The sequence below is a fragment of the Tachyglossus aculeatus genome, chromosome 4, assembly GCF_015852505.1.
Source record: "Tachyglossus aculeatus isolate mTacAcu1 chromosome 4, mTacAcu1.pri, whole genome shotgun sequence".
Lineage (NCBI taxonomy): Eukaryota > Metazoa > Chordata > Mammalia > Monotremata > Tachyglossidae > Tachyglossus > Tachyglossus aculeatus.
In genome coordinates this window covers 72,276,380-72,301,019 of record NC_052069.1, presented here as the reverse complement: position 1 = coordinate 72,301,019, position 24,640 = coordinate 72,276,380, and the positions used below count along the sequence as shown (strand labels likewise).

Below are 24,640 nucleotides of genomic sequence, written 5' to 3'. Positions count from 1 at the left end.
TCCAAAATAATCAAAGTTTTTGAAAATAGGTCCTATAAAGTCAACAGAATTAAGTCTAATTAAATATGAAGCAAAAAAAGCACACAGATTTTACTATCCTTATTAAAGATTTCTAAAATGTATATTCTCTAGATATTTTACTGCTACATTCCCCAAATAGGTGTACTGGGATAAGAATAAAAATATGAATTTCTTCTACCAATTAAGGAGTACCATCATTGCCCTCATCATTACTATTATCAATTATCTTTTTAAGGATGAACAGTGGATTCTTCTGGATTCTTCTGAACCTACTGTAAAGTAATATAGCAATTAATAATAACTGTGGCATTTGTTAAGCACTTTCTATGTGCCAGAAACTATCCTAAGCACTGGGTTGGATACAAACAAATCAGGTTGGGCACAGTCTCTGCCCGACACGGGACTCTGAGTCTTAATCAATATAAAGAGCCCCTACAACCTTACATTTAAGGAGGAGAAGAATATTCCCAGAGTTTACAAAATACAATCACAACAAAGAAAATGAAGCATATAGAATATCAAAATCCAAACATGTGGCCACAGCAGAGGGTTGGCAGGGGTCACTGAAGACAGAAGATAAAGCTCTTCTGGGTTTGGGGAATCAGGGTATGCAGACCACTCATATTTAGTAGGTTTAACAGGTAAGGCATCCTTTTCTCACTCCCCACAGCCATGTTCTAGGGTTCAGATCTAGTGGCAGAGTGGGTCAGTCAGTAGGAGGATGGGGAGAAATAAGGAGTCCCAGTCATGAACCATCATGGAGAAACAGTATGCCTTAGTCAATAGAGCACAAGCCTGGGAGTCAGAAGATCATGGGTTCTAATCCAAGCTCCACCACAAGTCTGCTGTGTGACCTCGGGCTAGTCACTTTACTTCTCTGGGCCTCACATACCTGATCTGTAAAATGGGGATTAAGACTGTGAGCCTCTTGTGGGACAGGGACTGTGTCTACACTGATTACCTTGTATCTACCCCAGTGCTCACAACAGTGCTTGGCATATAGTAAGTGCTTAACAAGTACCATCATTATTATTATTATTATCATTATGAGCCTTACTCAGACCCCAGATGGTCTGCAATAAATACGATTGAAAGAATGAATGAATGAATGAATGAATGTGGTAAAATGGGCACTCACTGGGACTGCTGTTTGTAGCCCTGAATTAAGGGCTACAATTAAGGTTTTGCCTTCCCAGGAGGTCAAAGTCTGATCTACACTAGCAAAGCAGAGTGAAGTGTTGTAGTAATTATCCTGCTCTGCAAGCTTCACCTTCATTCATTTCACCTTCACTCACTGTACCTCATTCTCACCTGTCCCGCGGTCAACCCCCAGCCCACGTCCTCCCCCTGGCCTGGAATGCCCTCCCTCCGCACATCCACCAAGCTAGCTCTCTTCCTCCCTTCAAAGCCCTACTGAAAGCTCACCTCCTCCAGGAAGCCTTCCCAGAATGAGCCCCCTACTTCCTCTCCTCCTCACCATCTCCCTGCCCTACCTCCTTCCCCTCCCCACAGCACCTGTATATATGTTTGTACACATTTATTACTCTATTTATTTTACTTGTACATATTTACTATTCTATTTATTTTATTTTGTTAATATGCTTTGTTTTGTTGTCTGTCTCCCCCTTCTAGACTGTGAGCCCACTGTTGGGTAAGGACCATCTCTATATGTTGCCAACTTGTACTTCCCAAGCACTTAGTACAGTGCCCTGCACACAGTAAGCACTAAATAAATACGACTGAATGAATGAATGAATTTGGCTAGTGAACATTTTAATAATTTTCTGAGATATGCAGAAGACTGCATCAATTGTCTACTTCTCACTGAAAGTGTAGGTCTGGACTATACACTTTTTTTAGTGTATTTTATTGAGGGCAATAGTTACAATGAGTTTCTTTGGCAAAGTTGGTCTTTTTATTTTTAATAGAACTATTCTCTTAAAATGTATCTTATCAGTGACCTCAGTAGATATATTTGTGAAATACAGAGATAGTTTTTGAAGGGTTGGAATATCAAAACTTCAAGTAAAACATCTATGGTGTCTAGGAAAAGATACTTCAGGTTGCATTCTTTTTCTTGCAAATACATATTTAATCAACACTTACAACCTGAAAGAGTACAAAAACGTAAGTGTTAATTAAACCTGCATTTACACAGTAGGTTGCCTGAAACCCTCTTCTGCAATACAAGGTAGTTTATTTTCTATGCCATCAATCCATTGTAACCAGAAATAACAGACAGCTATCGGTGTGCTTCCAACCAGAAATCTACTCTCTGAAATGGAAAAAAAATAAGACTAAACCACTGGCTTTCCTAAGGCTTAAGCCCAACTGATATATAATTTATATATACGATTATATAAAAAAAATCATACTTTAAAAGTGTTATTTTTTTTCAACAAAAGAGCTCCCCATAGATCTATTTATCCCTAATTCTTGACACCTGTAACAAAATAATGATAGGGATTTGTGTCTGGATAAAAGCACATATGGGCCGATCAGTAGGACTTAGCTGTAGGTCTGGTTTTCAAAGGTGGATTTTTCCCTCCTGAATCACACAGTCAAACTGGCCTACGTCTAGAGGTCATCGAGGTAGATTTTAATTTAACGTGTCATTTATTCCTTTCAGAGTCTCATGCGAATGCTTTCAATGAATATACTATAGTGTTCTTTTATTATTTTCCTTAATACTATCATATTAGTATTAAGGCTATTACGCCACAGGTACCTGGAGTTTCTTCTGCAATGCTATCACAACTCTGGTGACCACATAGACCTGGTGTGGGACATAGACCTGGGGTGCGATTCAAATACGGAACCAAAACTGCCCAGATCTGGGGTAAGCTAACGCACTACTTACGTTGACATCATTCTGGCTCCATTGTTACTATATACATCTCCTGGTCACAGGGCAATGCAGCAGAGGTGCTGCAACAAATTATGACTCAGGGAGTGGGAACATCTAGATCACTATTTTTGATTGGCCAAGAATTGCAGAAAGTATGGAGGGATATGCCTTTATTAAAATGCTTGGTTAAAGCTAGCCTCTAGGGCAGCCTCTGCCTGTCTCCCTCCCACCTTCTTTCTCCTGTCTTTTCTTCCTTCCTCCATGTCAGCAGGAAACTTGTCTATTGTTTATGTTGTGCTTTTCCAAGCACTTAGTTCAGTCTTTGACAGTAAATGCCTCCTCCGCTTCTACTACTGGCTTAGAAAATTTAACTTGAAGTACCAAGCAATATTTCTGAGATGTATTCATAGTTTTACACTTGGAGTTGATGGGAGTAAAAAAAAAATGTCAAGGTGCTGATCCTTGAATTAAACGTCTTTCAATAAGTATGTGTTTAGAAAAAATGTTAGTTACCAGTTTCTGTTCAGTTCATGTTGGGGACTTCATTACTATTACAGTTTGATTGAAATTCAAGTCTATCAAACTTAATTGCAGGGAAAGAGATGAAGTTCTTTGTACTTGAATAAACTTTTTCCTGGCAGTATTTCCTGAAAAATTACCAACATCGAAAGAGACAAGCAGAGAGGTCTAGTGGAAAGAGCATGGGTCCAGAAGTCAGAGGACTTGGACTCTAATCCCCACTCCTCAACTTGGCTAATATGTGACCTTGAGCAAGTCACTTAATTTTTCTATGACTCAGTTCCCTAATCTGTAAAATGGGGACTGTGAGTCTCATGTGGGACAAGGACTGTGTCCAACCTGATTAACTTGTATCTACTCCAGGACTTAGAACAGTGCTTGACATATAATAAGCCAAATACCAAATACTTACCAAATACCACTTGAAAAACAGAGATACCAACATAATATTTGACAGTTTTGTGACTATAAAGCACTTACATACGATTATTTTACTTTTAGATGGACACGTATACATGTGCTGTTGGTTTTTAAGTGTGCATATGACAGATGGTAAGTTCTTCGATGGTAAGGCTCATAATTGTTATATTTATTCTACTCTCCCAAGAACATAATGTTGCTGATAGCATGTGCTTAATTAACACTATCAACTGATTTGACTAACAGGAAATTCAGCCCTTTTAAAAGATGTTCTACAATTGGAAGAATGTCAAAATTCAATGTAAAAAATGAAATGTAAAAAATCAATATTTTTTTTCAGCAAATAGTAGTACTAATCTGATTTTACTCAAGGGAAATGACATGCCGTGCTTTATATAATAAAAAAGAGTGACATTTAAAAAAGTATTTCAATTACATATGAATCATCTTACCTTTTCCATGAGTTACATCTACAGTCCATGTGCAATTCAGAGAATTTGGGTAGAAGTCAGGATAACCAGGGGATAGTACTGTTCCACTAGGTCCCCTTATATCTCCCCCACATAATGCTGAAAACAAAGAAATAGATCGCTATGAGCAGTAAGATTGCAGCTGGATAAGTCCTGTTTAAATAAACTGCAAATTGACTTTGGCTGAACTACATGGATCAGAGAAAATGTGTGTTTATTAACAGAATCTACACAAGATAACCTTGCCCACAGCTGCAAATGTTTTCTGATATGTATTATAAAGAAAGGGTTAATAGCTCTGGTGACACATCCACAATGATCACTAGTGGACAAGTTTTATCTGAACAGTGTTATAATGGTTCCCCAGTGATCTAGTTAATGTATATCCTACAGAGAAATAGGGACACTAGGTATATCTGGCTCAAATTCTAAATTGAAGCTTGAATAATGCTCTTGTCTGGTACAGTTTTAATTATAAACAATATTCACATAAAGGGCTGGGGATGAAAATGGGTAATTAATTGTTGACAGTCCTTGTCATTAAATTAAGAAGGAATTGATAGTCATTCCAAATTGTTATATATAGCTGGCTTGAGAAAAATATGTCATTTTTCATGTGCCTCCATGACTTTCCATTATGATTTGGTATTAAAATGCTTCTGTATTGCCTTACACTTTTCTCCACATGACACTTTCATTTTGGGGGAACACCTGGAGGACATGAAAAATTAGGAAAGGAAAAAAAAACTTGTTCCCATTTATAAAAACAAATGTGAAAAGGAGGACTCTAGTAATTACAGACCTGCCATCCTATTCTCAATGTCTGGGAAGATATTAGTACAAAATAACAATTGATTTCCACCTCACAAAGGAGAAATCAAACAATCTGATATGAAGAGCAAATGGTGCCAGATCAATGTAATCGCCAATGTAAGAGATTACATCTGTATAGTATTTCCCAGAGCTTAATACAGTGCTGTGCACACAGTGTTTAATACATACTAATATTTATTCTAAAATAGCTCACAAAAGAAAGGAAAAACAATGAATACAATGATCTAGATCAACTTCAGTTAGGATTTACCTGTTATCAACTTCAGTTATAAGAGTTTGTGTTAAAAATCTAATTGTACCTTGGCATATATATCATGTTACTAGTTCTAGCCAATATGTCTTAGATGACTCAAGTGAGCTGAAATATGGTTTTACAGTTAGCACATGCTTTACACGGTAAAGTTGAAAACATTTTGGAAGACAGAAATTGAAATTAAATTTACACAAAAAGTGCTTTGTGCAAATTGAAAAAGTGGTTCTTCAGATATAGAATGAAATTCAATAGGGACATAGCAAGATTTAACATTTAGGAACAGAAAAAAAAGCATAACATGAAGCATAGAAGTACTAATGTGTAATTTTCCTGTTCGGGCTGGAGCACTTTACAAAGGTTGGGGAAAAACTGGGAAGTGTCTAACGAAGAGACAAAGAATGATGAATGAAGGATGAAAATTAGATCCTTGGGGAGAAAATGAAACCAATTGTGGTTATTTGGTCCAAAGAAAGGAAGGTTAAATGATAATTCAATAATCATCGTCAAAAATTGGAATCTCTTCTGTGGGAATACTAATTAGTTCCACAAATTTTACCACCAAGCTACAAGCCTAGAAACACAAGAAAATTCTTCAAAATGAGGAAACACAGGAATTTGAAATTCCTTGAGAATGGGCTTAGATGTAGGTGATTGTGGGGCTGGGAAAAGTAATAAATAACACTTTTGCATTGCAGTGATGTCTGAATAACCTATTAGGAATCTAGGCAATGAAATCAATCAATCAATCAATCAATCGTATTTATTGAGCGCTTAGTATGTGCAGAGCACTGTACTAAGCGCTTGGGAAGTACAAATTGGCAACACATAGAGACAGTCCCTACCCAACAGTGGGCTCACAGTCTAAAAGGGGGAGACAGAGAACAGAACCAAACATACCAACAAAATAAAATAAATAGGAAAGAAATTACAAGTAAAATAAATAAATAAATAAATAAATAAATAAATAGAGTAATAAATATGTACAACCATATATACATATATACAGGTGCTGTGGGGAAGGGAAGGAGGTAAGATGGGGGGATGGAGAGGGGGACGAGGGGGAGAGGAAGGAAGGGGCTCAGTCTGGGAAGGCCTCCTGGAGGAGGTGAGCTCTCAGCAGGGCCTTGAAGGGAGGAAGAGAGCTAGCTTGGCGGAGGGGCAGAGGGAGGGCATTCCAGGCCCGGGAGATGACGTGGGCTGGGGGTCGACGGCGGGAGAGGCGAGAACGAGGTACAGTGAGGAGTTTAGCGGTGGAGGAGCGTAGGTTGCGGGCTGGGCAGTAGAAGGAGAGAAGGGAGGTGAGGTAGGAGGGGGCCAGGTGATGGACAGCCTTGAAGCCCAGGGTGAGGAGTTTCTGCCTGATGCGCATGAAAGACTTAAATGACAAATTATCAGATACTTTCCATGAAGGTGAACATATAAATCAGAGAAAGTTATCTAAGGGCCAAGATCACAAGATTTAGTAGCACTATGTATTAAGTGAGAGGTACTCTCAAAACATAACAGGGCAATTAGACAGAGACATTTAGCTAAGACCATTCAGTGCTTGTCTACCCATCTTGTTACCCCTATACTAAACCAGGAACTCTGGCCTAATCATGTTGAATCCCAAATGGTCCACACCAAAGCTCCTTTCAAACTTCCCTCTCCAGTAATTCTGCTCTACCTTAAGAGTTGCATATTGATTGTCCAGGAACTCCTGATACATTTGCAGGATTTTCTGACAACCAAGCAACATCATAGCTATGTTCACGAAATCAAACACACAAGAACACACACAATATTATAAATGTAAAGAGAAGGGAAGGAATGAGTGAACATTTTAAAAGGCAGTAAAACTGTATTGGCATAGGGAAGCTTGGGGAGGCTAATTGGGAAAGGCTCCTTTCAACTGGAAATGAGGAATGCACATTGGAGAAAAAGGTCAGGAATAAGAAAAAAAGCAGAATAAGAGTTAGATGGAGGGACATCTTGGGAAAAGGCTCAGTGGTGAAGTGAAAATTGTGGGTGTGAAAGAAGAGAAGCAGGGTGGTCTAGTGGAGAGAGCATTAGTCTGGGAGTCAGGAGGATCTGGGTTCTAAATCTGGCTCTGGCAATTATATACTGTGTGACCTTCGGGCAATTCACTTAATTTATCTTTGCCTCAGTTACATCATCTTAATCTGTAAGACTATGAGTCCCACACAGGGCAGAGAGTGTGTGCCACCTCATTACCTCGTACCTACCCCAGTGCTTAGTTCAGTGCCTGGCACATAGTAAGCATTTAACAAATACCATTAAAAAAATAAATGAAAGCTGCCAAAAGGGGTACGGTATTGGTATGAGTATGAGACATAATGGAAAACGAAAGCAACTAGATGAGGTGAGACCTATTTAGAAGCAGCTTTTTCATATTGCTGTTGTTTAGGAACTCTTGGGTATCAATGTTTCCTATCCTTAAAAGTTCAGAAAGGACAGAGGAAGAATACTTATGCCATACCATCCTGGCTTCTTTAGTCCTATCTTTAGTCCTCTATAAAATTGATTATTTTTCATTGATCCTTGACAACTCCTCATTTTAAAAAGGCAGTGTTCCTAAAATTAGTCAATTTATTGGCCTGCTAAATACATTACAATGCTCTGCAGTACAACAACTCAAATACTGAAACAACATGAAATCTCCCAGTGACAAACACAGCTACAACCCTACTTTCACTGAACATCACTGCACAAGCATTGCATTTAAAAATGCTTATTTACTTTAATTTTTTGCCTTGGTGATGATTACTCTGCTATTTGCATTTTTTTCCTTCCTGAATAGGTACCCCAAATATACCTATTAAAACATGTTCTTTTCAAAATTACATCAAGTACACAGTCACTTCATTGACTTTTACCATCACATGTTGGAAGTGAATGACTCCACCAGTGATTTTTTTCACATAAGAGTGGTTCTTCATGGCTTAGCCTATATCCTGGATCACAGCTGAATGACACGGCAGAGCCGATAGAAAAATCATAACCATAACGCTGTCCATGCACTGGTATGCCAGGATCCAGACATGAATATGTATTTACTGTAACACCTAGAAAATTAAAAAAAAAATGATTAAAGGATAAAACCGGTTTCTATATGCAGTTTTACGGATAACACTGACATGATGGATCAAACATCTTTTGTAAATTCTTACATATAGGTGGGAGTCTTAATGGGACTTCCCCTCTAGACTGTAAGCTTGTTGTGGGCAAGGAATGTGTCTCTCCATTTTATATTCCCTAAATGGATGCCGACACACTTTCATACTGCCTGAACCCTCAAAATTCACAACTTACCTTAGCACTTTAAGCACATATATTTATACTCTTTTTCTCATATACAATTTATTTTCTTGTCTGACTCTCCAGCTAAATTGTAAGCTCCCTGGGGGCAAGGATCATGTTACTAATTCCAAAGCACAAACTTCTATGGGATACAGTGGTCTGCAAACTGTAGGCACCCAATAAACACTAGTAATTGAGGTAGTTGGAATATGTTGCCAACTTGTACTTCCCAAGCACTTAGTACAGTGCTCTGCACACAGTAACTGCTCAATAAATACGATTGAATGAATGAATCTAATGGTATTTGTTAAATGCCTCCTCAGTGCCAAGCAGTGGTAAAGACAGAAAATAATATGCTGATATGAATATGGCCTTTGAACCTTGTGCAAATGTATCCTATTTTATCTTCACATTTTTTCCCCAGCTCTTTTCCATTTTAAGTAGCCATTGGCCAAATGCTTTGTGACACAACACCCTGATCAGTGACAGGAAAATAGATACTGCCAGTAGTAGCTTGATGTCACAATAATGTTGACTCCGCCACATGTCTGCTGGGTGACCTTGGGCAAATCACCTCACTTCTCTGGACCTCAGTTAAATGGAAATTAAGTGCCCACGTGGAATAGGGACTGTGTTCAACCTGATTAACTTGCATCTACCCTAGTGCTCAGAACAGTGCTTGGCACATAGTAAACACTTAACATGTACAAAATTGTTATTATTAACAGGCATTTGGTAGCCAGCAGCCAAATGGCTAGCAGCCTGTGATGTTGCATAAGAATGGGGTGTAGAAACAGAGGTTATCGGAAGATTATCCACCAAGAGGCAGAAAGGCAAGTTGTCAGTTGTAAAAATGTATCACAACGCAGCTATGTGTGTTGTGATTGTGTGTTTGTGTGTAGCTTTTATAGTTAGTTTTATCATAAAGTTCTGTACTATAATCTCATCTGTTTCACTATGGAACCCGTGTCCATGCTCTCCCCCTGGATTGGAACACCCTCCCCTGATATATGACAGAATATCACACTTCCCACCTTCAAAACCTTACTAAAATCACATCACTTTCAAGACGTCTTCCCAGAATAAGCCCTCATTTTCCTACTTACTCTTCCTTCTGCATTGCCTATACACTTGGATCAATACTCTTTAAAGCACTTTATATCAGCCCACCCACAGCCTCACTTAACTTATGTACATCTCCATAATTTATTTTAATGCCTATCTCCCCATCTAGACTTTATTCTAGCTTCCCAAGCTTTTAATACAGTGCTCCCACTCAAACCCTGTCCCTTCCCTTTATTTTCTCATTGCTAGAGGCAATACCACTCTCTTGTCTCTCAACCCTGTAAACTTGGGATTATCCTTGACTCATTTCTCTTATTCAATATATCACCTTTTGTGACCTTCTACCTTCACATCTTGAAAATCTGCCTTATCCTTTCCATCCATATTGATATTATGCTGATCCAAGCACTCAACATAAGCCTTCTTAACTATTGCATCAGTCTCCTCATTGATCTCCCTGCCTTCTGTTTTTCCCCTTTACTTTTTTCTACTGCCAAGATTATTTTTCTAAAAATCCATTCAATCAATAAATCATATTTATTAAGTGCTTACTGTGTGCACTGCACAGTACTAAGCACTTGGAAGAGTACAACACAAGAGAGTTGTAGACATGTTCCCTGCCTATAACAACTACTTGTCTTCTCAGTCCTTATTAACCTCAAGTGGATGCCTTCTACTTCTGTATTGAACAGAATTCCTTAGCATCAGCTTTAAGCCCTCAATCAACTCTCACATTCTAACCCTACTTTAATGATTTCCTAAAACTCTCTGGATATACTACCGGAATGATTGCAGATGGAGGGCGGGGGTGGGTTCTGGTAGAGAAGTGTCCCTGTCATCACTATGGGTGGGACATGACTCGACAGCATATGACAAAAGCTACAACCCGGCCCACACACTTCACTCCCCTAAAATCAACCTACTCACTCTATCTTGATTTCTTCTATCTCATTGCAGATCCCTTACCCACATCATACTTCGGGCCTGGAACTCCCTCCCTTTTCACATACAACAGACTACCCACTCTTCCCACCTTCAAAGTTGTACTAAAAATCACATCTCCTCCAAGAGGTCTTCTCCAATTTAGCCCTAATTTCCCCTACTTCCTCTTCTTTCTGCATCAAAATGCACTTAGACCCATATCCTTTAATTATTTATATTCACTATATCTTCAGCCCCACAGCACTTATGTAACACATCTATAATTTATTTTAATGTCTGATTGCTCTGCACAAGAGTAAGTGCTCAGTAAATATCACTGATTGACTGATAATAAATATTAATTTTGGATTGAATACAGCAGCAGAATTTGGTCATGTGTGTTAGGATAGACTGGTTTCAAAAGAAAGAGACACATGAGCATAGTGTTGGGCATGAGATGAGCTTGCCTTAGCCTGGAATTTTTCAATAACACAATCCCCATATTATGGGAGGACTAACGGTATATGTATATGAGGTGACTACCACCCAGAAGAGAGTGGATCTCTCTAATCAAAAGTTTCATACAGAAAAAGATACAAGAAGGATATAGATTCATTCATTTATTCATTCAACCGTATTTATTGAGCACTTACTACGTACAGAGCCCTATATTAAGTGCTTGGAAAATACAATTCAACAATAAAGAGAAACAATCCCTGCCCAGATAAAATAGACCCTGGCACTACAAACATTAAGTAAAACAATGCAACAAGTTACACCCTTTTTGTAAACCCAATTTGTCTGGGACTGTGGATATTGGCCTTTTAAGCCTCACAAGCACTCAAAGGTGAACTTTACCATCAGTGGCTTCTTTTTCAAATACAAATGACAACTGAATAAGGAGAGAGAAAGAGAGAGAGAGAGAGAGAGACAGCACAGTATGCCACTCATCAGACACACAGTAAGCACTCAATGAATATGACTGAATGAATCAGAAGTATTGAGTAGTAGATGAATACAAGACTCTGTAATGCATTCTTGGGAAAGTACAGTAATATTAAGACACAGAGCCTGCCTTCAAGAGTTTAGCCATTATCACCCTTCCTTAAAGACTGCAAAATAATCTTGTTTAGGGTAGATTACTTCCAGTCCTCAAAGGCTAATAATGGCTTTTCTGAAGCAGTAGTCTCACCAGATGGTATCCCAGAAAACTGACGGTGGTCTGGATACAAGTTTAACTGGCTTTACTAGGCCCCTGTTTACTCAAGACTCAACTGTGTCATATCATACAAAAAAGTAGCAGGAGCAGCTGAAGCATTTGAGGGGGTTTTACTGCATGTTACACATTATATTAGGCTTGGGAGAAAACAATAAAGTAATAAACATGCTCCCTGCCTGAGAAGCTTCTAATTCAATGGAGGAAAACTCAGATTGACTACCTACAGTGAGAATGAGCAGGAAAGTATAGATACAGTCAATCAATCAATCAATCAATGGCATTTATTGAGTGCTTACTATGTGAAGAGTTTTGCATTGGGAGAGAGTTCAAGTCAAATCATATGGTAGATACAATCAATGCATATTTAAATAAGTAGTTTTTAGTTTAATTAAATACAGAAGATATATTAATATATTTATATTCAAGCGCTTAGTACAGTGCTCTGCACACAGTAAGCGCTCAAAAATACGATTGATATAGTTTGCACTGTTTACAAGCTTTCTGTTCAGTGAAGCTGAGCTGTACATTATACAACTGCAAACTATTTTCTAGCTATCACTGTCTTAGTTTAACAGTGACATTATATACATTCTCCCAAAATTGATTATAAAATGAAATAAATGGTAGGTGTATAGATTGTGATCCAGAAAGTACATTTTAAAAATTAGCATTCTTATTCAGAAATCAGGAGAACAGTTTGATAGTACTTACTTTCATAATGAATTTTGAATCCATTATTAGAACGGCTGTTATCGGTTGTAAAGAGTAGATATATGAAATTGCTGCTACTAAATAAAAACTGGGGGACTTGTGTTCCATTGTAAGATCCAAGAAGGGGTGACAAAAGATTTGGTCCATCATGAACTTCCAAAACATCATAATTGAGTTCCGTCTGGAATCTAAATAATGAGAAAAACATACGAATAAGCACATAATAAACATAGATAACAAACTATCATTGTAATAGCATTTTCCCCCCTCTCAAACTGTATGTGAATCATTCATTTGCTTTATGTATATATATATACACATATATATATTTGAAGTCTGATAAATTAATTGTATGATAGCAACTTAATTATCCTATGATACCTTGCCTTATGTAAATCATAAGGTGATAGGTGATTTTCAAGGATGAGGTGTTTTCAATTTAATACACAGCGTTGCCATCAAATAAATGCATAGCACAGTCCATGAATATTTTACTAAGCATTTTTCATTTACCTACTATGTAGCTTATCCTTCTTTTCTAAAAAGGAGATGAATAAATTTTTCTGTATGGCAACTAACTGCCGTAATTTACTGAATATCAATATATTTCCAATGTGATTTTTAACAATCACTACTAAGGAAGCTTTGTTTTGCCGTGGAAGGGACTGTTTAATAATAATAATGGCATTTGTTAAGCGCTTAATATGTGCCAAGCACTGTTCTAAGTGCTGGGGGGTGGGGATACAAGGCAATCAGGTTGTCCCACATGGGGCTCACAGTCTTAATCCCCATTTTACAGATGAGGGAACCGAGGCCCAGAGAAGTTAAGTGACTTGCCTTAAGTCACACAGCTGACAAGTGATGGAGCCAGGATTAGAACCCATGACCTCTGACTCCCAAGCCCATGCTCTTTCCACTGAGCCAAACTGCTTCTCTACTAGACATTGATCTTGTCAGCCACACTTGCAGAGCATTATTAGCATTATTTTCAAACCCAAAGGACAGGCAAATGTGTACAAATACTGTTATATTACGTTTTTGCAACTGTTTAGGTTATTTGAGATTAACTTCAAATTTAGTTCTTTGACATCTGTTCAACATGGATAGCATACTATTTCATTTTTGTCTCAAATTATTTTATATTAAAAATACAAGGTAAAAATTACTTTCTACAGTTAAACTAGTAAGTTTTTTGCTGAATTATCAACTCAGAATCCTATGGATTTCTAAGATTTATAGATTGTGAATGAAGTGAAGAATCTTAGACTGTACTTAGAATTGAAAAACTGAACTTCCAAAACCCCAAGTTTCACTTCTCAACTTTTTTTATTTTGCAGAATATGGAAATTAATTAAATTCTGAAACAAATCATATTTCAGTACAAAATTGTCAGTTGCAATTACTATTACCTCTGTCTTCTCAGTTTTTCCAGTGAAAAATATATTGAAGTCAGCACTGCCGTTTTAGAAATTCTGAGGGCATTCAGATAGCACCACAAATACTTTCCTCATATTAAAGTGATATGTCAAGATGTATGACATTCTACCTTTACATTCTCTATTCTACCTTTATTTTACCAATAAGGTAAAATCTAACTAAACTTGTAGATTTTTCTTGATTTATTCAATGCTGCTTCAAATAAACGGACAATTATAAGGACAAGAAGGACTTGTTACAACCACCTATGATAGGATTAAGAATTTTATTTTATATAAATGGTCATAATTAAGTTTATAATTCATAACAATTTCAGATGAGCAGCTGAAATATTCATTATTTTCTGTTCTAATGTTTTAACATGTTGAAATGTAGATTCAAATAATGCAATTTATTTCATAAGCAAGGCTTACAACTAGCTTTGCAACTAGAACTTGTCATTTCCTTAAAATACCTGTTGGCTGGAATAATACCACAAAACCTGAAGGATTCCAGAGGAAGACACTAAATTGTTCAAATGAATATATTGCCTGTATTATGGCTTTTATTATTCCAGATACTTTGCACAACAATCTGTTTTGTTCAGGGAATTACTATGTAAATTACTCTCTGGTATACTCAGCTACAGCACTCAAAATACACTCACTGAAAGAAAAAGCATTGGTCCTTAAAGTATTTAAACCTGAATATGAACACAGATATGGGCTTTAATTGAGGACAGAGAGAATTTGGGAAAGAACCTTTCATTATAAAAATAACAAATCACTGGAACTATATATTGTGGTAACTGCAGCAGACAAGGCCAAGAATTGGTAAACGTAAGAAAGTCAGTCCTTCAACAACCTTTATTGAATGTCCCTTGTTAAAAGAGCTAAAGTCAGTTTTGCAGAATTACAGTGCTACTGTTCCTACCCTCAATATATTTATTAACAAATGTGGCTAATGATTGGGTTCCTCATGGCATTTTGACCATCTCAAATGTTATTTATAATATCTGAAACTTGACAGCATCATGCTATTTAAAAATGAATAAATGGATTGGGCAACTAAAGATTAATAGGGGAGAAGGAGGTGGAAGGATTGTATAGTAAAGCTCTCACACCTGGTAGTTTTGGGAGAATCGTCACTAACTTCTTTTATTCAACCCTCTGAAGCTAGGAGGAAATATTATAACATTCTTCCCATCTCAGAGGGGAGAATCTATTTGAATATTTTTATTGTTGTTGGTTTTCATGGTATTTGTTAAGTCCTTCTTATGTGCCAGGCAATATCATTGAGTGGACAGAGTCCCTGTCCCAAAAAGGGCTCACAGGCTTATTTTTCATTTTACAGAAGAGGAAACTAAGGCACAGAGAAGTGAAGTAGCCTGTTCAAGCTCAAGCTGAAGAAAAATGCTGGAGGAGAGCAGAGCAGAGATCTAGGTCTTTTGGCTTTCAGATCAATGCTCTTTCCACTAGACCATACTGCTTTCATGTTGTGTGAAAAAAAAATCAGCCAAAGTAGTAAAGTATTTTTCAAGCTACTTAAAAATGTTTTCAAAAAATCTCCTGAAGATTATTTTTACTGCCTTTTTCATCACCAAAAGTTTTAAGTTGACTTTGAATACCACAATAACACATTTTTTTTGAAGAAAAGGTAAAGTACGAACAATGTTAAAAGAACAACCATCTATAACTCAGGAGATATATATATATATATATATATATGATTGTGCAAGTGTTTCTCAATAAGACCATGGCACAGTCAAACAGATTAGCTTCCCTTAGATAGAATGGGAGATTAAAACAGACAGAAAATCTACATAAATCATAAGTTTGGTTAGTCCAATCAAAATATAGCATGAATTTTATACAGGAAAAAGCAAAAAACGTAAAAGATATATAAAAGAAGAAAAATAGTTTTCAAGACCTTTCAAATGTTATTTTGATAGAGTGTCCAGGTTCAGCTTCAATCACCCACTCACAATTCAAGGAATCTTTATAATAGCCCGGCCATCCTGGGGAAAGGATTACTCCACTGGGTGATGAAAAATGCCCACCACATGGAGCTAAAACAAATGTTTGTAGAGAGAAAACAAATGAGAATAAGATCTGCTAACCCAGGAATACACATTACATATATCATCTTAGGAAACAGTTGATTGTATCATTGGCCTATGACTAAATCATCATTTAGAAGCAAATGGATAATAATAATAATGGTATTTGTTAAGCACTTACTATATGCCAGACACTGTACTACCCACTGTGGAGGATACAAGCTAATCAGGTTGGACATAGTCCTTGTCCCACATGGGACACAAACCCCATTTTAAATAACTGAGGCACAGAGAAGTCAAGTGACTTGTCCAAGGTCACACAGCAGACAAGCAGTGGAGCCGGATGCCCTGGAAGTAGTCTTTTCCTTCCCTTGACAAGACTTATACTCCTTTGCATAACTGCATCCAAGAATACCAACCTTAAGAAGTACGTATATTACTTATAATTAAAGAAAAGATGTTCTATATAGTTGTAAAGCACATGGGATATGTATGGATAGGCACAATATTTATCCAGGTCATCCCTAATTAGAGCTATTCCCTAATCTTTGGAAATGACTTTCAGGATCCTAAGAAAGATAACATGAGGTAAATTCTTAATTCCACTTGTATTATTGGTGGACTAAAGAATCAACATATCTTCCTAAGTTCCTTAATTTGTTATATAGAATAGATCTATTTTGAGGCTCTGAAGATGATGAAAACAAGAGCGCAAGAAAGCAATCAATAGCATTTATTGAGCACTAATAATAATAATGATGATGGCATTTGTTAAGCGCTTACTATGTGCAAAGCACTGTTCTAAGCACTGGGGGGGATACAAGGTGATCAGGTTGTCCCACGTGGAGCTCACAGTCATCATCCCCATTTTACAGATGAGGTAACTGAGGCTCCAAGAAGTTAAGTGACTTGCCCAAGGTCACACAGCAGACGTGACGGAGCCGGGATTCAAACCCATGACCTCTGACTCCAAAGCCCGTGCTCTTTCCATTTAGCCACGCTGCTTCTCTACTACTCTCTGTAGACAGCAGTGTGCAAAGCACTTGGAAGAAACAATCAAACAATACTATTTATTGAGTGCTTACTTTTTTGACAAGCACTGTACTAAGCACTTGGAAAGTACAACTTACAGATAAGGGAAGTGGCACCAATGGGATGAAATGGCAGTTGTGGGATGTAAAGTGGGTGATTTCAGATTTCTTGAGGAATGTCTCCTGGAAGAGATGTCATCATAGAAGGGTTTTGAAGATGGGGAAAGCTATGGTCTGATGGATACGAAGGGTGAAGAAATCAGTGGTGAGATACAAACGAGACACTGTAAACTTGTTCTTATGATACATATATATGAACACATCTAAAATAATGATATCAAATATGTACAATAATAACCTAAAGAAGTTTTAATTTAACTAACACAAGAAAATTGTAAGACAATCTTACACTATCCTTAGGCTTCAAAAAGATGAAAAAGATCATTTTTTTTAACAGCAGCATGGCCTAGTTGAACAGCCATGGGCCTAGGAATCAGAAGACCTGGGTTCCAATTCTGCCTCTGCCACTTTCCTGCTGGGCAAATCACTTTTCTAGGCCCCAGTTTCCTCCTCTGTATAAAAAAGGTTAAATACCTGTACTTTTTCCCTGCTAGATTGTGAACCACATATGGAATAAGGATCGTGTCTGATATGATTGACTAGTATCTTCCTCAGTGCTTATAGCACAATACCTGGCACATAATAAGCACTTAAACTATTGTATTTTACAATGTAAGAACAATATGGAATAAAGATTGTTTAACTATTTTAGCTCTAAGACACACAGAACACCATGTTTGCACTCTCCTGAAAGAATTTTTTCCAAGGTCAAACCCCAACTCCGTGGCAGAACATAAGGTTAGTCTCCCAAAACAAAAAAAAAGCACTTAATCCATTAAACTTTACATTCATTCAAAAATAGTTTCTCTGACACTGAAATCAGTATATACATTCTCTCCTAAAGCATTATAGGAATTATGCACCTGTGGAATTCAAGCACAAATTACACAAATTTTTATTTGTGTAAAATAAGAAAATAAAAAACAATAATAATAATGGAATATGAGAGTACTGGCAGAAACAGGAGCTCGGGGATGGTCAAAATCCTAACTAATCAAAATCAAAACAGCTCACGAGTAACTCAAGGAAAAAAAAGGATTGGGATGATCTTCCATAATGAATTCTCACATCACTGAAATGGTACACTGGCATTCAGGATCTCTGTTTAAGAGGATCATCCAGACTCATTTTGGGTAGAGTAGCAAAAAACAGTTATAAGATGGACAGAATTTTCTGTGTTCAGGCAATATCGTAGAAAAGTGCTCCTTCTTCAGTAGTCAGCATGCGTCAGGACTGAATATAGCTTTGATTCCCTCTAATTGGACATAAGGAGGTAGGATTAATGAAGGCATCCATAGGATTCAATGTTTGGAAAATATTCCCCATAGGTAAAGGCTCGAGGAATTGGCATTATTAACCCTAGAAAACCTCAAGTCTGCAAGCTCACTGTGAGCAGGTAATGTTTCTACCAACTCTACTGTATTGTACTCTCCTAAGTGCTTGGTATAGTGCTCTGCATATAGTAAAAGTTCAATAAATACTATTATTGATGATTGATTCATTAGAAAAGAGACAACAAAAGGAGGACTTAAAAATATTCTATGAATAGCAGGTAGAAATGAGCACCAAAATGTATCAATAATCATAATTTACAAAATGAGATACTAAGTTTAGACCATTCTACAGAGAACTGTGGTACTCTGGGATGGATTATGAATGATTACGTATGGCTGAGTAGTCACTTCCTACCCAAGAAAATACAAATATCTATCTATTCATATTTTGACAGAATGGATATTTCAGCAAAGCAGGCATAAAAATACAAATTATTCTTATTCTTACATGCACAGAGGTATTAAGCAGGCATAAAAATGCAAATTATTCTTATTCTTACATGCAGAGAGGTATTCAGACCTATCCTAATGCCGACAAATTGCTCTTGAAGGATTCTTTCACTTATAAGGACTACAGATGGGCAGTGTCTTCTGTTATCTCATGACAAAACCAAATTCCAACACAAAAAGGTTCTGAGTGACTCTGCCTTTGATTCCTTTATGGGATATGTGTAATCACACCAATGGGCTGGTAAAGATTTGATTTACATTGTTTATAAGCATTTCATTAGCAATGACACTTGTTCTAGTCAGGGTTCCTTAATTAATATCCTTTGAAAAAAGCTTTTTTAAAATCAGAATTCCACCTACCCTTAACCCCTTCTCTTTTCAGTTTGCCTATTCAGCCATTCCCCCTGCCCAAGAGACCCCTTGATTTCATTTTATTCTACTTTCCCTTCACTATCACTCATACCATCAATATTTGGAGAGTTGACAGATGGAATTGTCAACCCATCTTATCCTAGATTTTAATTATTTTTTATTTTTTAAATACACAATTCCTGGGCTTTTACAAACAGGTTTTGATGGGGTATTTTCTAAATAGTAATGATTATAATTAAGACTATACTGGGTGGCAAGCACTCCTCATTATTGGCTCCCAAAGCTCTCCATCACCTTTCTCCCTCCTACCCCACCTCCCTTCTCTCCTTCTACATCCCAGTCCTCACACTGGATCCACTCCTCTGTTGCCAACCTTCTCACTGTGCCTCGTTCTTGCTGTCTTAACATCGACCCCTGGCTACATCCTCCCTCTGGCCTGGAATGCCCTCCCTCCTCAAATCCTCCAATCCCACTTCCCCCCTTCAAAGCCCTACTGAAGGCTCACCTCCTCCAGGAGGCCTTCCCAGACTAAGCCCCCCTTTTCCTCAGCTCCCCTTCCCCTCCCCATCATCCCGACTCACTCTCTTTGCTCTACCCTCCCTCACTGCCCCACAGCACTTGTGAACATATGTACACATCTATAATATATTCATATTAATGCCTGTTATTGGTTTTGATGTGTATATACCTACAATTCTGTTTATATTGATGCTATTGATGCCTGTTTATTTGTTTCAATGTCTGTCTCCCCCTTTATAGACTGTGAGACCACTGTGGGCAGGGATTGTCTCTCTCTGTTGCTGAAATGTACTTTCAAAGTGCTTAGTACAGTGCTCTGCACACAGTAAGCACTCAATAAATATGATTGATTGAATGAATGAATGAATGGTGTAGCCTAAATGGAAAGTACATGTTACTGGGAGTTGAGAGACTACATAATTACTGTAGTTGTTAAGCACTCACCATGTGCTAAATATTGTGCTACTTGCTGGTGTGGAATTTAATAAATTCAGAACTGGGCTAGTCTAGACTGTAAGATCCTTGTGGGCCGGGAATGTTTCTGTTATATTGTTATACTGTAATCTCCCAAGTGCTTAGTACACTGTATCCAATAAATATGATTGCCTGACTGACTAACTCCATCACACATGGAACCCTCACCTAAGGAGACTGGAGAACAGGTACTGAATCCCCATTTAAAGATGACAAAACAGGCAGAAAGAAGTTAATTTGCTTGCCCAATACCACACTGCAGGTAAAAATGGAGCTAAGATTAGAACCCAAGACTCCCAATCCTGGGTCCTTGCCCCTAAGCCACAATACTTCCTGGGTTGGATTCCAGACTCTGTGCCTCATTTCCTTCCTGTGTAATATGAGAATTAAGATATTTGTTCTCCCTCCCGCTCAGGTGTGAGAACCAATGGTGATCAAGCATCCCTCTTTGATCTAATTATTTTCCATTTAACCCGCACATAGACTAAACATGTAATATACAAATAAATAAAAAGTTACCGATTTGGAGATTTTAAATACTGGTCTAGGTAATCTACCTTGATGGAATGGATTGGATATAGTTCTGCATGGAAGGGGAAGAAATGAACTTGAGTTTCCTTCCAGGTCTTCTATATGCTATGATAATGAGAGCATGCTCTCCTCCTCACTTGACTTGACTTCTTACCTACATCCACAACTATTTTACATGACCTGATTATTTTTTTTTAATAGAATTTGTTAAGTGCTTTTTATGTGCCTGGCACTGTACTAAGCTTAGGAGTAGGTACAAGATAATCACAGTCTTTGTCTCACAGTCTTAATCCACATTTTATAGATAGGGCAACTGAGGCATAGAGAAGTTAATTGACTAACCTAGGGTCACACAGCAGACAGGTGGCAGAGTTGGGATTAGAACCCAGGTCCTTTTATTCCCAGGCCTGTGCCACCAGGCTACGCTGCTTCAATTTTTGGGTTTATCAAGCAATTATTTTCTCATATTATACATTTATTCTTTTAATTATTGATATCTGGGATCAGATGGCTCCTAAATTAATCATCCAGTGTTCCAGCCTCCATTTAGAAAGGACTGTAAACTTTATGACTCCAGATCTCAGGAAAAGATTGCAAGCTCCTGTGGTATGGGATCACGTCTACCCATTCTTCTCTACTATATGTTCCTAAGTGCTATATACAGTGCTCTGCACACACTAAGGGCTCAATCAATAATATTAATTGAAAAAATTATCCAACCTTTTCGTGAAGGCATATATTTGCATCATGACTGTTATCATTTTTTTATTAACTGACACAAATCTATTTCTCTTCAAGACTACTTCCTCATCTCCTGTCTTTAGCAAACTTAGCCCATCATTTCCCATACAGCTAGACTCTCAAGATGCTCCCATCAATCTTTGAAATAGCTCCATTTCTTTATCTCTTTTTCAGATATCATTTTTATTGATGTCCTCCAGATTGCAATATTCAAGTCCATAAAATAAAAATGGGAAAACTTGTTTGGTCATTTGTGACTGACTGCATGAATGTTTAACTACACAGATCTTTCTGTCTGTTGTGTCACCTTTGAATGCCAAATACCCAACACACACATATTCAAACTATATTTTAAGGAACATTCCAATATAATGAATTTGAATCTCATCTGGAATCTCAAATGCAACCTTGACTGGACAGTCAAAAATATGAATATCTTTCCAGTGACTCCTGAAAATGCTTTAGTCAGTCCTAACTTCAGTTTTTTCTGCCAGGCATTCCTGGGTAAAGGGAAAATAACAGTGGGGATCACCAAGTTTTCTAAAAACTGTCTCCTTGGACCTGTTCCAATTCTCAGATTTCTGTAGATTCTGACGGATTGGTATGTTGGAGGATGTAATGGTATGTAAATATCACGTTGTTCATTTTTTTCCACTAACCCATTCTCTGTCACCTCCCACTAAAATATCTAGAATAAACAATCAGGAAAGGTTCAATCCTTCATTAAAAATGATTTAATTATTTTTTTAAATAAAAGTAATAGTTACCCTATATGGTAATACCGTGAGAAAAGGCTGGTAACAGATATTATTTTTTGGACTGCAGGAAAAGCAATATTTTGCTGCAAAATCTCTGAAAATATAACAATTTTTAATAATGCAGTAAGGTATTAAAATGCATCTTCAGAATATGCAGGCTACATTATATACCCTTCTGATACTCTAAAATAATGAATGCATTTTCCTCTCAACCCTTTCATTTTTTTGCTTGCAAATACATACTTATCTATTTTTCATGCCATGTTTTTTACCTGCCATGTTTTTTAAAAGATAATATCAACCACTGCAAATTGAATGTTCAGATCCAAGAACACTTGATTTCTATCCACAGCTATTACACAGATAAGCAAATTCACTTCGGTTGCAATCAATACCTCCTCCTTTAAAAAGAAAGTGCTTTAAAAAAATATTACTTCATTGCCTTGGTGTTCACATTTTATCAGGAACAGCTTCCTTGCTTTATTTTATGCATTGTGACATCTCTCTTTGGCTACTAGAAAAATATAAGCACATATTTTCTCTCAGGAGCCCTCTAGAGAGATATGTCAGGAGAAAATACCATTTCTCTTCCAAGAAAGATTCCAACCCTCTATTTTAATCTCTAATTCAGGACAAGGGATTACTGGAGTAACATATTATAAATTTGACATGGAAGCTTGACAAGTACATAGGGAGATGGCCTACATGCTGAGTGAGCACTGCTGAAGTTTATGTTCAAATAAGTCACATCATGGAGCCAGAGGGATATTCACAGAGTTATATAATCTGTCCTCCTTATCTGAGCAGGATACTTGAAATCACACAGGCAGGGTAGTGTTTTATCATTTGGTTAAAATTTTCAGAAGGGTAAGAAAATTGAGGGGAGATGCAGGAAATGAGAATTATTAACAGTGATCAATACTTGGTGTTTTGGTACAATTTAACTTTTAAAAAGACTGCCAAGAAGGTGGATGGCAATGGTCTTCACCATAGCAGGCTAACTGCCTCTTTAACACTGAACAGGTGCTTGGTAGTGGTGTCCTGTGTCACTGATGTCCAGAGTGGCCTGGGGGTCCTTACACAAATAGCTGACCTGGTTTGAATGACTTAACTCTGTCTCCCTGGGAAGCTTGCTGTTGAGAACCTATGGACCTTACATTGATCAATAATTCAATCATATGTATTCAGCATCTACTGGGAAAATATAATAGAGAAAATTGACATGGTTCTTTTTCAAGAAGTTTATATCTTAGAAAGGAAGACCAACACCAATAATTACCATATAGGAAGAAGGAGAAAAAGGGAATACATTCCTAGTGCTTAAGTAATGGGGTATAAATGAAATGTTTGATGGAAGGTTTTAAGTTCATAAATGCTCAGGAGTGCAGTAATGCTGAGATGGAAGTTGGGATGATATAGCCTGGGGATAGCAGACATTAATAGGTAAAGTATCTTGTAGGCGGTGTGATTTCAGTAACACTTGGAAGCTGGGGAGACTTTTGGTCTATTGGAGGAAGTTTCAGAGAGAGGGAAGAGTGCAGGGGAGTGTGAGGGGGGAGACAGACAAGTATTCAGGGATGAGAGAGATGAGACTAACACAATAGACCAGGGACCTGGGAGCCAGAGGGATTTCGGATAGAAATAATACTATCTACTAGTATTATTAGATTATCTACTAGAGGACTACTAAGGCAAGCAAACTTTTTCAAGGAAGCAGTAGAGCTTAGTAAAAGAGCACGGGCTTGGGAGTCAGAGGTCATGGGTTCTAATCCCAGCTCCACCACTTATCAGCTGTGTGATTTTGGCCAGGTCACTTAACTTCTCTGTGCCCAGTTACCTCATCTGTCAAATGGGCATTAAGACTGTGAGCCACATATGGGACAACCTGATTACCTGTATCTACCTCAGCACTTAGAACAGTGCTTGGCACATAGTAAGCACTTAACAAATACCATTATTATTATTATTATTGAAAGGAGTTCATCAGATATTAGGAATTAATAATTGTGGAATGTGTTAAACATTATGTGCCAAGTACAGAACCGAGCACTTGGGTAAATACAATACAATCAGGTCAGATACAGTCCCTGTTCCACATGGGACTCACAGTCTAAAGAGCAAAGAGAACAGGAATTTAATCCTCATTTTACATATGAGAAAACTGAGGCACGGCAAGGTTAGGTGATTTGTCCAAAGTGTCACAGCAGAAAAGTGACAGATCCAGAATTAGAACCTAGGTTGACAAAGTCCCAGT

At 37.5% G+C, this 24,640-nt stretch overlaps 1 protein-coding gene across 1 annotated transcript in view; it reads right to left on the bottom strand.

Moving 5' to 3' along the window:
- The window catches only part of CSMD3 (CUB and Sushi multiple domains 3), a 781,433-nt gene that overhangs the window by 321,797 nt on the left and 434,996 nt on the right, over window positions 1-24,640 (bottom strand). The window contains exons 16-19 of the mRNA XM_038745631.1: window positions 15,927-16,065; window positions 12,582-12,769; window positions 8,242-8,430; window positions 4,261-4,377 (exon numbers count right to left, since the gene is read on the bottom strand). Of these exons, the coding sequence (XP_038601559.1) occupies window positions 4,261-4,377; window positions 8,242-8,430; window positions 12,582-12,769; window positions 15,927-16,065 (633 nt within the window). The remainder of the gene's footprint in view (window positions 1-4,260; window positions 4,378-8,241; window positions 8,431-12,581; window positions 12,770-15,926; window positions 16,066-24,640) is intronic.